The 18973-nt window shown below is 44.3% G+C and overlaps 1 protein-coding gene across 1 annotated transcript; it reads right to left on the bottom strand.

Moving 5' to 3' along the window:
* Positions 1 to 12404: 12404 nt before the first annotated feature.
* Positions 12405 to 18447, bottom strand: LOC121550688. Its single transcript, XM_045219373.1, has 8 exons — positions 18371 to 18447; positions 18224 to 18289; positions 17708 to 17853; positions 16408 to 16444; positions 13705 to 15829; positions 13051 to 13445; positions 12788 to 12896; positions 12405 to 12620 (listed from the first exon to the last, which is right to left on the bottom strand). Exons 2-8 carry the CDS (start codon positions 18272 to 18274, stop codon positions 12508 to 12510), a joined length of 2976 nt encoding a protein of 991 aa, XP_045075308.1. The 5' UTR covers positions 18275 to 18289; positions 18371 to 18447; the 3' UTR covers positions 12405 to 12507.
* Between the last annotated feature and the right edge of the window lie 526 nt (positions 18448 to 18973).

The raw sequence follows: 18973 nt of genomic DNA, 5'->3' as shown, positions 1-18973 counted from the left end.
ATAGGTAGTAGCAACCCAGCTAACAAAATTACGTTCCAAGACGTGACCACAAAGTTATTTTAGTCCCGACAAAAGTCATGATAACGTTATTGTGAACGTGCCTTCTACGTAGCTGTGGTGTCCGCTGACAAAACTTATGTCCCAAGTCTTTTCAGGACATAGAAATGTGGGGGATTTTAAACAGCTAAATAACGTTATTCAGTAACGTTATAAGAGATGTCCTTGAATCTTCCATGAACGTGCACACTTTTATGTGCCTTATTGCTACTGTAGGTACCCACTGACCAAAGATAAGTTCCCAGTGGCTACCAGAAATTGCTCTCAATGTACTTTGACGTATAGCAACGTTATGAGGTTGACATAAAAAAATGTTTTCATGAAACGTCTCCTAGATGTTGAAATGAGGGGGGCCCTGAATATCTAATGACATTATAAGACACGTCATTTAATTTACCCTGAACATATACACAGTATCCTGTCGGTAGGTGCCCACTGACAAAATATGCAAAATTCCAGAAAATAATAAGTTTTTTATTTTTATTACTTAACCTGTATCACAATAGATTCGGAAACAAAATCACAGCAATAAGCTTACAAAATAACAAGTCAGTAAAAACATGAACACTGCACTCCAATCAAGAACTGTAAAACTGCTTAAAGCTAAAAGTCAATAACTATGTTATGTTTATTCATGTGCTGCTGCTCCATCCTCATCCACTGTCGCTTCCTCGACCCGCTCCTGGAAGTCACAATACAGAAATGGGTCATTATTTTCAGTAAACAAATAATCAAAATGCCGGTTTAACGTCTACTCCCTACTACATACCTTTTGTACTAGCACAATAATTTAGCTATACTAACCGACTGGATTAAAGTGAAGTACATTTTTAAAATTATAATAATAAAGTGTTATTTTTAATCATACCTTTCTCTTACTCTTGAGCCGAGCTGGTGCATGTTTGAGAGCGTCTGCTATTTTGTCATCTACCTCTTGGTAGGTAGCCTTGGGGTGTGCTTTCAGGGACTATTTTGCGAGAAAAAAATGAAATGGTACATTCCATGTCATATCACTACTTTTCCACCTACAGTGGGGAAAAAAGTATTTAGTCAGCCACCAATTGTGCAAGTTCTCCCACTTAAAAAGATGAGAGAGGCCTGTAATTTTAATCATAGGTACACGTCAACTATGACAGACAAAATGAGGAAAAAAAATCCAGAAAACCACATTGTAGGATTTTAATGAATTTATTTGCAAATTATGGTGGAAAATAAGTATTTGGTCAATAACAAAAGTTTCTCAATACTTTGTTATATACCCTTTGTTGGCAATGACACAGGTCAAACGTTTTCTGTAAGTCTTCACAAGGTTTTCACACACTGTTGCTGGTATTTTGGCCCATTCCTCCATGCAGATCTCCTCTAGAGCAGTGATGTTTTGGGGCTGTCGCTAGGCAACACAGACTTTCAACTCCCCTCCAAAGATTTTCTATGGGGTTGAGATCTGGAGACTGGCTAGGCCACTCCAGGACCTTGAAATGCTTCTTACGAAGCCACTCCTTCGTTGCCCGGGCGGTGTGTTTGGGATCATTGTCATGCTGAAAGACCCAGCCACGTTTCATCTTCAATGCCCTTGCTGATGGAAGGAGGTTTTCACTCAAAATCTCACGATACATGGCCCCATTCATTCTTTCCTTTACACGGATCAGTCGTCCTGGTCCCTTTGCAGAAAAACAGCCCCAAAGCATGATGTTTCCACCCCCATGCTTCACAGTAGGTATGGTGTTCTTTGGATGCAACTCAGCATTCTTTGTCCTCCAAACACGACGAGTTGAGTTTTTACCAAAAAGTTATATTTTGGTTTCATCTGACCATATGACATTCTCCCAATCCTCTTCTGGATCATCCAAATGCACTCTAGCAAACTTCAGACGGGCCTGGACATGTACTGGCTTAAGCAGGGGGGACACGTCTGGCACTGCAGGATTTGAGTCCCTGGCGGCGTAGTGTGTTACTCTGCAGGTCATTCACTAGGTCCCCCCGTGTGGTTCTGGGATTTTTGCTCACCGTTCTTGTGATCATTTTGACCCCACGGGGTGAGATCTTGCGTGGAGCCCCAGATCGAGGGAGATTATCAGTGGTCTTGTATGTATTCAATTTCCTAATAATTGCTCCCACAGATTCAGTCTTCCCAGCCTGGTGCAGGTCTACAATTTTGTTTCTGGTGTCCTTTGACAGCTCTTTGGTCTTGGCCATAGTGGAGGTTGGAGTGTGACTGTTTGAGGTTGTGGACAGGTGTCTTTTATACTGATAACAAGTTCAAACAGGTGCCATTAATACAGGTAACGAGTGGAGGACAGAGGAGCCTCTTAAAGAAGAAGTTATAGGTCTGTGAGAGCCAGAAATCTTGCTTGTTTGTAGGTGACCAAATACTTATTTTCCACCATCATTTGCAAATAAATTCACAAAAAATCCTACAATGTGATTTTCTGGATTTTTTTCTTCTAAATTTTTCTGTCATAGTTGACGTGTACCTATGATGAAAATTACAGGCCTCTCTCATCTTTTTTAAGTGGGAGAACTTGCACAATTGGTGGCTGACTAAATACTTTTTTTTCCCCACTGTATGCTGGCTGTCCCGCTCTTCCCTCATAGGCAATATTGGCCATGAGAACTCTCTCCTTCACGTTTCCTTTGTCCTCTCTCTCCGATCTTAACAGGTTGTAGGATTTCACATTTAGTTTATAACTGCCTTGTTACTGATTTAATTCATTTGAAATGTTAATAAATACACATTTGACTTACCATCACTTGACCAATAATAGTAATGATTGATAGTAATGAGAAATATTTTTTGTAGTGTATCATGGGCTGATCGTTTCTTCTGAAGATAAGTTAAATGGTAATTGGGAAATCAATCCAAACACTAAATAGGCATATGGCATATATGACATCTGCATTTCATTGACATTAAGATATTTGGATTCAGTAATATTGCAGGTTGCAGTCTTCTCTCAAATCTGATCCTCTTGATAAACAGCTAACTTATTTTTGTCAATTGCTGTTCAAATACGTGATACAGATTAAAAAAAAGTTAAAAACAGATACATTTTAAATGGCCATCCCTACCATTTTCTTTCGATAGTGGGAGTCTTTAAGTGTTTCACAGATATCCTTCAGTTCCTCATTTGTTTCTGCAGGGTTTTGCAGCATTTCAAGTTGCCCCAGGGACTGACTCCTTTGGCTGCCGGGCCTCTATAACTTGGGTCAGAGCAGTCCTGAACTCTGTACGGATCATCTCCAGTTTCACCATTATCCTCATCTCCACTGCTTGAAGATCTGCAAAATAATAAAGACTCCACAGTCGTGTGGAGAGGCAGAACATTGTTGGCGGAGGTACATCCCTATTTCTTGGTTCAGACGTTCCGTCTGCCCGTTGGTCTGGGGATGGTACCCGGAGGAGAGGCTGAGGGCGACCCCCAGTCGGTCACAGAAGGCTCGCCACACCCGGGAGACAAACTGGGGCCCGCGTTCAGAGACGATGTCCTCCGTAATCCCATACAGACGGAACACCTGTTGGAACATACACTCAGCCAATTCCATGGCGTTAGGTAAATGAGGAAGAGGAACCAGACCACACATTTTGAAAAACGGTCTACTATGACAAGGATGGTGGTGTTACCAGAGGATTCAGGAAGGTCTGTGATGAAGTCAACCGCTATGTGGGATCAGGGTCTGTGAGGGATTGGCAAAGGTTGAAGCTTACCGGAAGGGAGATGACGAGGGCTTTTGGTTTGGGCGCAGACTGGACAGAAGAGTACGTAATCCCTGACATCGGATGCCAGTGAGGACCTCAAGAATTTGCGGGCTAGATGTTCGGTGGTTTGTGTAATGCCCGGATGTCCTGACCCCAAGGACGTGGGACACCACAGCTTCAGTTGGGGTCTGACAGCTGCTGGTACGTAACTCTTCCCTGCTGATGTCTCAGGAGGAGCCGGGTCTGAGGTTAGGGCTTCTTGTATGGCATAGTGAACCTCCCATTGTACCAGTCCCATAATGCAAGAGGAAGGAAGAATGGGTGTAGGGTCTGAGTTAGTGGTCGGAAGGTCAAACTGGCGGGAGAGAGCATCAGCTTTTACGTTTTTTCTTTACAGGGATGTAAGTAACATGAAAATGGAAGGCGTGTGAAGAAGAGAGCCCAGCGGGCTTGTCTGGAGTTTAACCTCTTGGCCCCTCTGATATACAGTGAGGGAAAAAATGATTTGATCCCCTGCTGATTTTGTACGTTTGCCCACTGACAAAGACATGATCAGTCTATAATTTGAATGGTAGGTTTATTTTAACAGTGAGAGACAGAATAACAACAAAAAAATCCAGAAAGATGCATGTCAAAAATGTTATAAATTGATTTGCATTTTAATGTGCTCCCGAGTGGCGCAGTGGTCTAAGGCGCTAGCTGTGCTACTAGAGATCCTGGTTCGAATCCAGGCTCTGTCGTAGCCGGCCGCGACTGGGAGATCCATGGGGCGGCGCACAATTGGCCCAGCGTCGTCCAGGGTAGGGGAGGGAATGGCCGGCAGGGATGTAGCTCAGTTGGTAGAGCATGGCGTTTGCAACGCCAGGGTTGTGGGTTCGTTTCCCACGGGGGGCTAGTATGAAAATAAAACAATAAAAACAAACAAAAACACAATTTATAATGTATGCACTCACTAACTGTAAGTCGCTCTGGATAAGAGCGTCTGCTAAATGACTAAAATGTAAATGTTAATGAGGGAAATAAGTATTTGACCCCTCTGGAAAACATGACTTAGTACTTGGTGGCAAAACCCTTGTTGGCAATCACAGAGGTCAGACGTTTCTTGTAGTTGGCCACCAGGTTTGCACACATCTCAGGAGGGATTTTGTTCCACTCCTCTTTGCAGATCTTCTCCAAGTCATTAAGGTTTCGAGGCTGACGTTTGGCAACTCGAACCTTCAGCTCCCTCCACAGATTTTCTATGGGATTAAGGTCTGGAGACTGGCTAGGCCACTCCAGGACCTTAATGTGCTTCTTCTTGAGCCACTCCTTTGTTGCCTTGGCCGTGTGTTTTGGGTCATTGTCATGCTGGAATACTCATCCACGACCCATTTTCAATGCCCTGGCTGAGGGAAGGAGGTTCTCACCCAAGATATGACGGTACATGGCCCCGTCCATCGTCCCTTTGATGCGGTGAAGTTGTCCTGTCCCCTTAGCAGAAAAACACCCCCAAAGCATAATGTTTCCACCTCCATGTTTGACGGTGGGGATGGTGTTCTTGGGGTCATAGGCTGCATTCCTCCTCCTCCAAACAGGGCGAGTTGAGTTGATGCCAAAGAGCTCGATTTTGGTCTCATCTGACCACAACACTTTCCCCCAGTTCTCCTCTGAACCATTCAGATGTTCATTGGCAAACTTCAGACGGGCCTGTATATGTGCTTTCTTGAGCAGGGGGACCTTGCAGGCGCTGCAGGATTTCAGTCCTTCACGGCGTAGTGTGTTACCAATTGTTTTCTTGGTGACTATGGTCCCAGCTGCCTTGAGATCATTGACAAGATCCTCACGTGTAGTTCTGGGCTGATTCCTCACCGTTCTCATGATCATTGCAACTCCACAAGGTGAGATCTTGCATGGAGCCCCAGGCCGAGGGAGATTGACAGTTCTTTTGTGTTTCTTCCATTTGCGAATAATCGCACCAACTGTTGTCACCTTCTCACCAAGCTGTTTGGCGATGGTCTTGTAGCCCATTCCAGCCTTGTGTAGGTCTACAATCTTGTCCCTGACATCCCTGGAGAGCTCTTTGGTCTTGGCCATGGTGGAGAGTTTGGAATCTGATTGATTGATAGCTTCTGTGGACAGGTGTCTTTTATACAGGTAACAAGCTGATATTAGGAGCACTCCCTTTAAGAGTGTGCTCCTAATCTCAGCACGTTACCTGTATAAAAGACACCTGGGAGCAAGAAATATTTTTGATTGAGAGGGAGTCAAATACTTATTTCCCTCATTAAAATGCAAATCAATTTATAGCATTTTTCACATGTGTTTTTCTGGATTCTTTTGTTGTTATTCTGTCTCTCACTGTTCAAATTAACCTACCTTTAAAATTATAGACTGATCATTTCTTTGTCAGTGGGCAAACATACAAAATCAGCAGGGGATCAAATACTTTTTTCCCTCACTGTATTCCAGATTACGATGATCTGTTAGGACAAGAAAGGGATGTTGTGCGCCCTCCAACCAGTGGCGCCACTCCTCGAGGGCCAGCTTGATGGCGAGGAGTTCTTTGTTCCCCATATCGTATTTCCGCTCAGCGGGGGATAACTTCCTGGAAAAGAAGGCACATGGATGTGATTTTGGAGGTGTTCCCACCCGCTGAGAGAGTATGGCTCCTACTCCTACTTCGGAGGCATCCACCTCCAGGGTAAAAGGAAGGGTCGGTTCAGGTTGGTGAAGGACAGGAGCTGAGGTGAAGAGGCGTTTCAAGGTGTTGAAAGTAGTCAGTGCGGTATCAGTCCATTGAAGGGTCCGGGTCTTTTGGCTGGTAAGGGCAGTGAGGGGAGCGGCAGTAGAACTGAAGTTCCAAATGAACCGTCGACAGAAGTTGGAGAACCCAATGAAACGTTGGAGTTCCTTAACGGTGGTGGGTTTGGGCCAGTTACTGACGGCGGTGACTTTGTTCTCAGCCATGCTGACCCCTCCAGGTGTCAGTACGAAACCGAGAAACTTTACTGAGGTTACATGGAAGGTGCTCTTTTCAGTCTTCACATAAAGGTTATGGTCAAGGAGCCATTGAGGAACCCTTTGTACATGTTGTATGTGTTCCTTCAGGGAGTGGGAGTAAATCAGGATGTCATCAATGTAGACGATGAGAAAGCGGTTGATCATATCCTGGGAAACCTTGTTCATAATGGATTGGAAGACGGCGGGGCGTTAGTAAGGCCATAGGGCATGACCAGGTATTCGTAGTGCCCTCGTGCGGTGATAAAGACCGTCTTCCATTCGTCGCCTTCACGTATACGGACAAGAATATAAGCACTCCGCAGGTCGAGTTTTGTATAGATGTTGGCGTGATTCAGGGAACGGTAATCAATACATGGACGAAGACCACCGTCCTTTTTTCCAACGAAGAAGAAGCTGGACGCAGCCGGGGAAGAAGAAGGACGAATGAAACTGTTTGAGTGCTTCATCAATGTAGTTCTCCATTGCCTCATTTTCCGGGATAGATAGGGGGTAAACACGGCCCTTTGGTGGGGATACTCCAGGGAGTAAGTCAATAGCACAGTCCCCTGGGTGATGTGGTGGCAGAGTGGAGGCCTTGATTTTGCTGAAGACATTGCTGTACTGGGCGTATTCAGATGGTATGGTGGGTGGCACTGCAGAGGCAGAGTCCTCAATGGTGGTGGCTCTGCAGGGTAGGCTGAGACAACTGGTGAAGCAGGTAGAAGACCAGGACAGTAGTTCACCTTGTCGCCACGAGATGGCAGGGTCGTGACGACAAAGCCAGGGGTTGTCCAAGGATGAGTGGCTGTTTGGGGGATGAGAGTTCCATGAGTTGAATGGTTTCGGTGTGGAAGACTCCAATCTGGAGGGTAACGCTCTGTGTCAGGTGCGTAATGAAGCCCGTGCCCAATGGCTGTCCGTCCAGGGTGTTAATCCTTGAGGGGTGACAGGTGTAAGATCAATGTGAAGCTCTTGTACTAGCTGGTGATCGATAAAACTACCTGCTGCTCCCGGATCTATCAAGCCCTTCGTAACCCCCTTCACGGTTATCAGTACTGGGATGGAGAATTGCTTCTGGGAGATATTTAGAAATATGGACCCGCCTACCTGCATGGCAGAGGAGGGACCCTTCTCATCTCTCCGTGGGGGGCGAACAGGGCAATGGCTGAGTAGATTATCTTTCCCTCCACAGTATAGGCAGAGCCCTTCTTGGATCCGCCTTTGACGTTCGATACACGGGAGAGGAGCATGACCCAACTGCATGGGCTCTGGAATACTCGGACGGGATGACGGAATCATGGAAAGAGAAGGTTTTGGGTTCCTGGGTGGCAGAGTTCTTCGGCGGTCGGCGATGAGGTGGTCGATGGAGATGGACATACGAATGTATTGATTTAAATCCTGAAGGTCACCTCTACAGGCCAGCTCCACCTGAAGTTCCCTGTTGAGCCCTCTTCGGTAGACAGTAAGTAAAGCAGCCTCACTCCATCAACTCCCTGCAGCCATGGTGTGGAACTTGAGGGCATATTCGGCAGCTGAATTGCGTCCTTGTTGAAGGTCTATGAGGAGGTCCCCTATAGGACGACCGGAAGGAGAGTGATGGAATACCTCTTTGAAGAGCATGTGGAAATGGGTCTTGGATCTTAGTTCTGTGCGGTTGGCAGTCCATATGGCGGTGGCCTAATCCAGGGCTTTGCCTGTGAGTAGAGACACAACAAAATCCACCCTGCTCTTGTCGCTGGTGAAGTTAGTGGGTTGTGCTCAATGTATTTGCTGCATTGCATCAGAAATCCCTGACATTTCCCAGGTGAACCGTCATATTTTCCAGGCATGGATATGAATGAAGGAGGGCTATGGGTTACGATACCTGGCATTGGAGGAGTAGGGATAGGCTGGTGGAGAAGATGGCCGATTACCTCCATACGCTCCTCTTGCCGGGTTAGGCTCCACTGTAGTTCCGCTGAATCCATTCCGTTTTAGGTGAGGGATTCTGGAATGAATACTCAGGGAGAAAAAGGTGTAGATTCACGCGCAGAGTGCGGCAGGTGTTTATTACGCCTTCGCAGAAGGTAGGAATCGTGGTCACAGGCAGGCAATGGTCATACACAGGTAGGCAAACAGGCAGGTGAAACAAAACTAGGACTGAAGGCTAAAACTGCTTATCACAAACGAGCTAGGAAAAGGCTTAGTCGAGTCAAAATGAACAATACCTCACAAGGCACAAACAGAAAGAACTGCACTAAATAAGGAGCTGATGAGACCAGGGGAGTAACTAACACAGGTGAAATCAATTAACAAAAATGAAAGACAGGGCTACGTTCAAGAACACAAAGAAACAGGGCTACGTACAAGAACACAAGGTGAACTAAGAAAACAAATACAGAACCTTACACCATGGAAGCGCGCACACCGTTTTCTTGACGTTGTCAGCCAACCCATCTATGTAGCTACTGTTAGATGCTAAATAATTATATTGTAAACACACACACACACACACACACACACACACACACACACACACACACACACACACAAACACACAATCTATTCACTTACTCCTGCAAATACAACAACCGTCTCTGTGTTTGCTGAGCTGCGTCTTCAATTCCATCTTCTATAAATTGGAAAAAAATGTAACAGCTACTATCCAGCTTTGTTTTTTCAACAGATAACGTAACGTTAGCTAGCGAATTGAGCTGATGTTACCAAAACACTAACGTCATGTTAGCCATGTTAGCCTTAAATTAGCTAGCTATCTTTATTAGGATATATTTTTTGCATATTTGGACAGTACTTGATTAGACAGTAATTGGTTAGCTAGTGATACTTTGTTGTGTGGTGAACAGAGCTCCAGCAGTTGGATTCAGTGTCCAGATAGCTAATCAATAACTGTACTGTCAAAACCCTGCTCATGAAATTTGCTAGGTTGCTAATGAAGCTGCACTTCTAGCTAGACTGGGTAGTCCTCACGTTAGTTAGCTTAACCTTTTCTGTCAGTGCAGCTTTTGAGTCAACATGTTGAAATGTAAATTACTTAAATTTGGCTTACTGTGAGGTCAATAACTCTGAATAGAATAACATCATCATGGGCTAACAAAATGTGCTATGGTAATAGCAAGCTAACAAAGTTTACCTCCGGTTCTACTTCTCATCTTTGCGCTCTCTTCCTTTAGAGCAGGGGTGTCAAACGTACGGCCCGCGGGCCGGATCAGGCCCGCAAACGGGTTTAATCCGGCCCGCGAGATGATTTCGGGGGAAAAAAATACTTTTTTTTAAGTATAAAAATGCGCTGCAATTTTTCAATAAAATAAACTGCTGTTCCAATTGCGTCCACTGGATGGCGCAATAGCAATTGTGTTAAGCAAGCAAACTGTTTATACCGGGGCAGAGCAAGTAGGTCAAGCACGTGCAGCCAATGAGCTACTTTGTTTTGCCCGCGATATTTATTACGGCTTCTACTTTTAACATTATGTGCTTTGGCACCCTCATTGCCCCAATATGTCTCTGTCAAAAAAGAGAAAAGTGGACGCAGAGTGCAGAGTGTTCCAAGAAAAATGGTCATCCTATTTAATCACGGAATTGAATGGGAAAGCTGTATGTTTGGTGTGTTCAGAGCATGTTGCAGTGCTGAAAGAATATAACCTTCGTCACCACTATGTGAGTCTTCATGCCGACAAATATGACAACTTTCAAGGACAGCGGAGATGAGAGAAGGTGAATGAACTGTTGGCGGGTATGAAGAAACAGCAGTCTGTGTTTACTCACAGCCGAGACATCAGTGACGCTGCAGTGAAAGCTAGCTACCTCATTGCTAATGAAATCGCAGTGGCTTCAAAACCATTTAGTGAGGGTGAATTTGTAAAAACATGCATGATAAAGGCAGCGGAGATTGTGTGCCCTGAGAAACGGCAGGCTTTTGCAAATATCAGCCTGACAAGAAACACAGTTGCAGACAGGATTTCCGATCTTTCAGTGGATTTGGACAGCCAGTTGAAGCAAAAAGTAAAGTCATTTATTGCGTTTTCGGTTGCAATTGATGAAAGCACGGACATTACAGATGTTGCACAACTGGCCATTTTTTCATCCGCGGAGTTGATGACACATTGACCGTCACCGAGGAGTTCGTGGAGTTGGTGCCGATGACAGATACAACGACAGCAGCTGATATTTTTACCGCACTTTCGTCGGGCGCGCTGGACAGGGTCGGAGTGGACTGGTCCCGCGCTGTCAGCCTGGCTACAGATGGTGCGCCCTCAATGATCGGGAAAAAAAGCAGGCGTTGTGACAAAGTTCAGAGAGAAAGTGCAATCTGCAAATGGAGGACGTGATTTTTTGACTTTTCACTGTATTTTGCACCAGGAGGCTTTGTGTTGCAAGTCATTAAAGATGGATAACGTCATGAAGGTGGTCATCCAAACTGTTAATTTCATCCGATCCAGAAGCCTGAATCACCGTCAGTTTGACAGCCTTCTCAGAGAGAAAGACCACATCTATGGCCTGCCATACCACACTGAGGTAAGATGGTTAAGCCGAGGTGCTGTGCTGAGGTGTTTCTTTGATTTACGAGAAGAAATTGAACAGTTCATGGAAGAAAAGGGCAAACCAGTGTTAGAATTTCATTCCGCAGAATGGATGCCGGACCTTGCATTTATGGTGGATGTTACAGAGCACCTGAATAACTTGAACAAACAGCTGCAAGGGCGCAACAAAGTTGTCATGCAGTATTATGACAGCATACGTTCTTTCAAGTTGAAGCTGTCATTGTGGGAGACGCAACTTGCCGGTGGTGATGCAGCTCACTTCCCCTGTCTGAAAAATGTGTGCGCGACCCAACATGTGGCAGACATGAAGCGGTTCAAAGATAAAATAACTGGACTGTTACGGGAGTTTGAGCAACGCTTTCAGATTTATGTTCATATGTTTTTATGTTGATGTGCTATTGTTTTTAATTGATTTTATTTTATTTGTATATTTAACCTATTCTTGACTCTGTGGTTCTTGCACTTGTTTGGGGAACAGGATTTCATTATTTTTATCTACATTTCTGCCTGAGAAATGACACCCTGATATAGTTCTGTGATCTGTGAAACAGTTCTGTTAATCACTGAGGCATTGTGTGTTTGTGTGTTCTTTTTCTTTAGAATTTTCAAATAAACTTGACGTGTTTTATGATTAATAGTGATGTTGTGCTTGTATTATTTTGGACACACTGTCCTCAGGCTCCAGCTTTATGTTGTATGTTGATCGTATTAAAACAAAGAAAACAATCTGAAGATGTTGTTTTTAAGTTATATATACCATGATTTTTCCGGTCCGGCCCACTTGGGAATAGATTTTCCTCCATGTGGCCCCTGAGCTAAAATGAGTTTGACACCCCTGATCTAAATAAAGTGTGACCAACAACTATGAAGAAAAAAGTGGGATAACGTGACAAATATACCAATTATATAGACATTGTGTAAGAATTATGTGGTCTTTGTGTGCTACTACGGAGTTGGGAAAAAAATATTTGTAATGCTTTTGATGTGATGATTTTTGATTAAATTAATCAGTTAATTAAGGATAAATGTACGTAATAATTTCCTGTTTGTTGCTTGTTTGTGAAAGATCTGATGTAGATGTGGTAGACTTTGTCGGGAGAAGATCAATAAAGGAAAAACTGTGGTATGGTTGAACTTGAGTGCAATTATGTTTATTTATTTATTCATGTGGGTTTTACTATTCAAACCCAGCGTTGAAATATGTCTGGTGTTAACCTTTGTGGCTGATATGATTCTCTACTGTCTGATCTTCTTCTTGCTACCACAGCATCCACAAAAGAACCTGGCGAAGGCAGCAGACAAGCGGGAGCCAAAGGAGGGCTTCTTGTGTTTCTCTGCAGCAGCTGAAACTACAGATCAACAAGAGATCAGTACTCTGACAGGCCTGTAATAGCTGTCATCTGTATTTAAATGGTACACAGCTTTACACAATTCCCCACAACGGATTTAACTGATTTCCACACAAAACTAAAAGGTAACCTGTAACATGAGCATTTGTTATTTTAGGAAAACTTACCAGGCAGGGGTGCCACTGAATTGTTGAATTTATTTCCTTTACGAGGCTTGGAAGATTTCTTCTGGCTTTTGTTCTGAAACTTCGCTGTCTTTGATAGAGTTTTAGGCACCTGTTAACCGCAGAGGCACAACATGACATTGACTTGACATGAATGTTTTGCTATAATGTATTTCTCTAATCAACTCATTGAAATGAAGATACGTCATTTCAATGTATTTTCATGTGTAATAGTCTGTGAGATAAAGTGATAATAGTGTTGCTACCTCAATGGGTGTCCCCTCAGCAGTCTGGCAGCAAGGGATGCAGCGCCACCCTTTGTGACCTGCTGCCCCTGTGCTGCTCTGAGTCACAGCCATGTTCTGACGGTCAGCTGTTAATGCAGCATTGTTAGAAGAGCTGAGGTTTACCATCGTCTCCAGTGAGGCCAGTGAGGAGGCACCTGATGAGGCTTCTGCCTTGAAGGAAGCCTGGCTGGGATTGGACTGCCGGAAGGATGAGGTTCTGTGCTCTGTCTTGGCTGAGTCCACTGATTCAGCTCTGCACTCGTCCAGTTCCCCTGTCATCCAAGGGGAGTAGGGTTTCTTCTCACAGCCAGTGACATCAGATTCAAGAGAATACTTATACGAAGTCTCTGACATCATGTCCGGCATCATGCAATCTGGAGATGCACAACAGTTAAATCACAAAGAAAATTGGGTCTTTATGTCATGTTGATACCATCAATGATCTATTAATTCACTTATCTTAAAGAAATGTGACAGCGCTATGGTTGTGCACCATATAAATACCATGTTGTAAATGTCTGATTTTTTTTCCAATACAGCAAATCTGACTTACTAATCATCTTAGCTTTGTATGGACACTTTATGGACAGACCTATGTTGATTAAACCAAATATGCTTGTACAGATATCTTACCGTTGTTTGAAATACGTTCAACCTCATCATCATCCCAAGCCTCTTGGAGACGTTCTTCAACTCTGGCAGCAGTCTGTTCAACCTCATCATCATCACAACCCTCTTGGAGAAGTTCTCCAACTCTGAAAATGAACATGTCAGATAGAAGACCATTGATGGTTTTTCTAGAGCTGGGCTTGACCACGCCCACTTCACCTGACTCTTGTGTGATTGTGGAGTCATCATCACTCTCCAGGCGTGCACTCCTGGCACGAGAGAGGGTGGGAGAGGCCACCCAGTTCCTCTCTTCCATGCAGCTGTAATCCTCCATGAAGGATTCCACAGGAGGGCTGTGTGGAACACTCAGGAAAGTCTCCAGAAGGTTCTTGACCGCCCCCTCCACAAAGCTGTAGAGGAGCTCAGTACAGAACTTTGTGAACAGGTCAAAGCCTCCACTCAGGTTGGTGACTGTCATGTCTGAGAAACACTTTCTTACTGACATCGTCTTCGCCATTTTGGACTCCAGGATCAGTCGCACCACGTGCAAGATCAGTTGCTCAGAGAAGCGGCGGAGGTTAGGGCTGCGAAGGAACCCTGCTAGGTCCTTGGAGTCCAGGAAGGCACGCATGGGGCACTGATACTGAGAGCCTCCCCTGGATGAGGTGGACCTTCTGTCCTTCATGGGATTCACCAGATCCACGATGGAGGAGAAGATAGAGGTGGCGGTTATGCTGGCCTCATAAGCGATGTCCTCTTCACCTTGGAGGGAGATGTGGTTCTTATCCACAGCTATGTCTGAGGAACATCCTGGAGGCTCCATGGTTCTGTCTGGGATCAGCTCTGAGGTCTCCATGGTTACAGCTGGGATCAGCTCTGGGGTCTCCATGGTTCCATGTGGGATCTGCTCTGAGGTCTTCAGGGTGGAGTTGTCTCCCTGCACCACAGAAACCTGAGCATCCAGCATCAGCAGACTCTTCAGGGTCACCTTCACAGAGTTGACCAGGCTTTGGCTGATAGTCTTTTCCAACTCTGACCTGGCGACCTCTTTGGACTGAACAGCACCGATGGTGTCCTTTAGGCCGTGCAGAACAACAGACAAAATGTTGCTGGCTGCCAGGCTGGTAGTGGAAGTGAAGCGGCGAGAGCCTGGTGACACAGCTTCACACAGCTCTGTGGATCCAGAGGCTAAGTCCTCACCGCCCTCTGTGATGATCTCCTCCACAGCCATGATAATCCTCTGCTTCACCTCAGGAGTGAGGAGCTCGTCTGGACTCTGACTACCAGAGAGGGAGGCAGCACTCTGCCCTGAAGTCTGTCTGCAGTGTGAGGAACATGACTGTCTTCCCTGGAGGGAGGTGATGCTGTGCTGCTCAGAGAGAGAGGGAGACCTGCCTGTCTCTTCCCCAGCGGTCAGGCAGCACTGGGACTTCTGACACAGCGGTGATGGAGGAGACAGTGTTCTGTCATCAGTGAAGCCTAGAGACTTGTCCTCCAATACAGAGAACCTGGTGTTGCTGTACGCGCTGGTCACCGTGTCTGAGCAAATACGGCTGATGTGCTCGTCTGAGAGGAAAAACCCTGGGTTGATTCTCTGCCCAATGTCAACTATCTCCAAGGGACTCTGACTGTCAGAGCTTTCTCTATCTGCAGCTACAGCAGGATTCAACACCATGGGGATGTTCTTGAGAATGCCTGAGAGAAGAGCCCTCATCTCAGGGTCGCTAGTGTCTACTGATGTCATAGTCCAGACCCCTTGTAGAACCACAGCCACCACCCTGCTGGCCATGTGTTCTAACTCAGCATCCGTCCTCACCTCTCCACCTAACAGGGATCCAAGGGGCCGCCCCCCCAGAAGGCGATCAGTAGCATCACCCTGGCCTGTGAGGAAGCTGGACATTTTGGGGATGATTCTCGGTCTCATTGGGGAGGCACCAGAGTGTGGAGGTGTTGATGTTGATATTGATGGGGCCTGTAGCAGCGAGCCCTCTGATGGGGACCTTCTCTGTGGATCCTGCTTAGTGCTAGAGGAGGATCTGCTTCTCAGAGCTTTGCACAGGGAGATGGCAGGGAGGAGAACTTCACTGGTGACAGTCAACACCCAGTCGATGATGCCATCTGAGGCGTGACTCAGGTCCTCCAAACTAATCTGAATTTTGAAGAAAGGAGAAAATCTAAACATTTCAGTAGAGGTTCCTTTTTAACAAATGTATTGTTGAATCAATTCATAATTTGACAACCCTTTAGTCGGCAATGAGACACAGGGTAACCTTTTTCAATGTGACTGAAAGGAGAGTTACTGAAATCTCTGAACTAATATCTTATACTAATAACTAATCCCTTAAAGGGGCAATCAGCCGTAGAAACTATAACAAAACGGAATGCCCCTGTTTCAGTAAAAAGCTGAGGGATGGTTTTGGAGAAATGTAACCACTCTCAAATTCATAAATAGAGGATGCCAAGGACTGACCATCCATGATATCAAGACTATAGTTTTAACCATGTTTTGAGGCTGTTTGTTTACATTTACTTTGTTTACAAACATTAGAGTAAAACAAGTTTATATCTTGGGTTCTGATGGGGTACGACAGTCGAAATAAGCTCATGAGGCATTTATAACTTATCTTCTTCAAGATCAATGGGTACATATCATTAATTTATACGTCCACAAATAGATGTAGCACCAGCTGATTGCCTCTATAAACTCTACATAATGGTTAGACTCACCACACCATGTAGACATTCATTCACGATCCTCCGTTCTCTAAGATTGTCAACAGGGAAATGATGTAGTTATAACATACAGTAGGGTGACATGATTTCCTGTACTTTGTTCATTTGTAACACATTTCACATTAGGCTTCTTATTGTATTAAATTGAATTAAAATACTATTTTTTTAATCAGGGGACTTCTTTTGTGGAGTGGTTATATACAAGAGAAAACGACACATAAAAATCAACAACTGTTAAGACATACAGTACCAGTCAAAAGTTTGGACACATGTACTCATTCAAGGGTTTTTCTTTATTATTACTATTTTCTACATTGTAGAATAATAGTGAAGACATCAAAACTATGGAATAACACATATGGAATCATGTAGTAACCAAAAGTGTTAAACAAATCAAAATATGTTTGAGATTTGAGATTCTTCATAGTAGCCACCCATTGCTTTGATGACAGCTTTGCACACTTGGCATTCTCTCAACCAGCTTCATGAGGTAGTCACCTGGAATTTATTTCAATTAACAGGTGTGCCTTGTTAAAAGTTAATTAATACGTTTGAGCCAATCAGTTGTGTTGTGACAAGGTAGCCACCCTTTGCCTTGATGACAACTTTGCACACTCTTGGCATTCTCTCAACCAGCTTCACCTGGAATGCTTTTCCAACAGTCTTGAAGGAGTTCCCACATATGCATAGCATATGACAGTGTCACAAGCAAAGCACCCTCACACCATAACACCTCCTCCTCCATACTTTACGGTGGGAACTACACATGCGGAGATCATCAGTTCACCCACACGCGTCTCACAAAGACACGGCGGTTGGAACCAAATATCTCACATTTTGACTCCAGACCAAAGGACAAATTTCCACCGGTATAATGTCCATTGCTCGTGTTTCTTGGTCCAAGCAGATCTCTTTTTCTTATTGGTGTCCTTTAGTAGTGGTTTCTTTGCAGCAATTCGACCGTGAAGGCCTGATTCACACAGTCCCTTCTGAACAGTTGATGTTGAGATCTGTGTCTGTGACTTGAACTCTGTGAAGCATTTATTTGAGCTGCAATTTCTGAGGCTAGTAACTCTAATGAACTTATCCTCTGCACCTCTGGGTCTTCCACATTTTGATTTGTTTAACACTTTTTGGGTTACTACATGATTCCAAATGTGTTATTTCATAGTTTTGATGTCTTCACTATTATTCTACAATGTAAAAAAATAGTAAAAATACAGAACAACCCTTGAATGAGTAGGTGTGTCCATACTTTTGACTGGTAGTGGACATACACTGTAACTGAACTTACTCAGCAGACAGTTTCTGTAGTGCACTGAAGCCCTGTTGGGAGCGCTGTTTGCTGGGTTTCTGAGGACGCTGCTCTCCACTGACTCTGGATCCTGAGGTCACTGCAGCCTGACTTGTCTCCCTACAGCCAGAGGAACAGGAGGAAGCCTGGAGATGGACAGTATCATCACTCACATTGCATCCCAAATGGCACCCTATTCACTGCTTTTGTCCAGGCAAGGGTTCAAAAGTAGTCAGGCCCTAGTCAAAAGCAGTGCTCTATATAGTGAATAGGGTGCCATTTTAGAAAACAAATCGTGATTTATGAAAAAACTATTTGCAGGGTATATAAGTTACATTTCTCAGTCCAGTCAAGTAACCCAACACTTACTTTAATGGGCAAAGGGTCAGAAAAACTGCCAGTTGTATTTGAGTAAAGTGATGAGAGAGATCATGTGCTGTCAATTACCTGATAAATAGCCAGATTACAAAAGCATACATCTGCTGTTACAACAATCAAACATTGTGGGCTACTTACAGTTCTATTCTGGTCCTCCAGCCCTAACACGTTAGGGTTTGAATCCATCATACACGCACCTGGAAGCTAAAAACATCATCAACGTCATTCATCATAATCTCATAATTCATAATTATTATTACTCATGAGTTCTCTTGAATTTCTTACTTCAGTTGTTGATCCAAGCACTTAAAAATATACTTAAAATATACGAATCCACAACAACCTACAGATCTGCCGATGTGAGTAAAGTGATTGATAAACCTATTTTAGAATACAGTTCATGTCACTAGAACTATAATTATATTTCTATGGCAATTGCCTTTGTGACGTCACTGTTTAAAACCCAAGTGTTGGTCCCGTGCGTTCGCATTGATGTTGTGAGTAGCTTGCTGTCCATAACACGGACAATGAAATTGTGCCAGTGTGAACCCATTAGGGAAATCATTCACCTACCTTCAAGTCACAAAATGTTCCGTTTCTCAGTTTAGTTTCTCATGATTCACTACTCAAATATTCCCTTATCTCCACTAGATGGAGGCAAAGCTTTGAAGTAAATTTGCCTGTGGCGCGCAGACTAGATTTATATCACATGTTCTGTCTGATGTCTGAATAATTACACACGTCCGCGTACAAAAACAACAACTGAAAACCTATACGGTAACACTTCCTTTTAAGGGGTCCTTGTTGCAGTGTAATTACATTTGTAACTACACTGTAACAAGTATTGTGGTTAACTGTATCAACTCATAGTTGCAGTGTAATAACAAC

This window comes from Coregonus clupeaformis, unplaced genomic scaffold (genome assembly GCF_020615455.1).
Source record: "Coregonus clupeaformis isolate EN_2021a unplaced genomic scaffold, ASM2061545v1 scaf2327, whole genome shotgun sequence".
Classification (NCBI taxonomy): Eukaryota; Metazoa; Chordata; class Actinopteri; order Salmoniformes; family Salmonidae; genus Coregonus; species Coregonus clupeaformis.
Note: the sequence above shows the minus strand (reverse complement) of the source record. Positions and strands in the feature narration are given on the sequence as shown.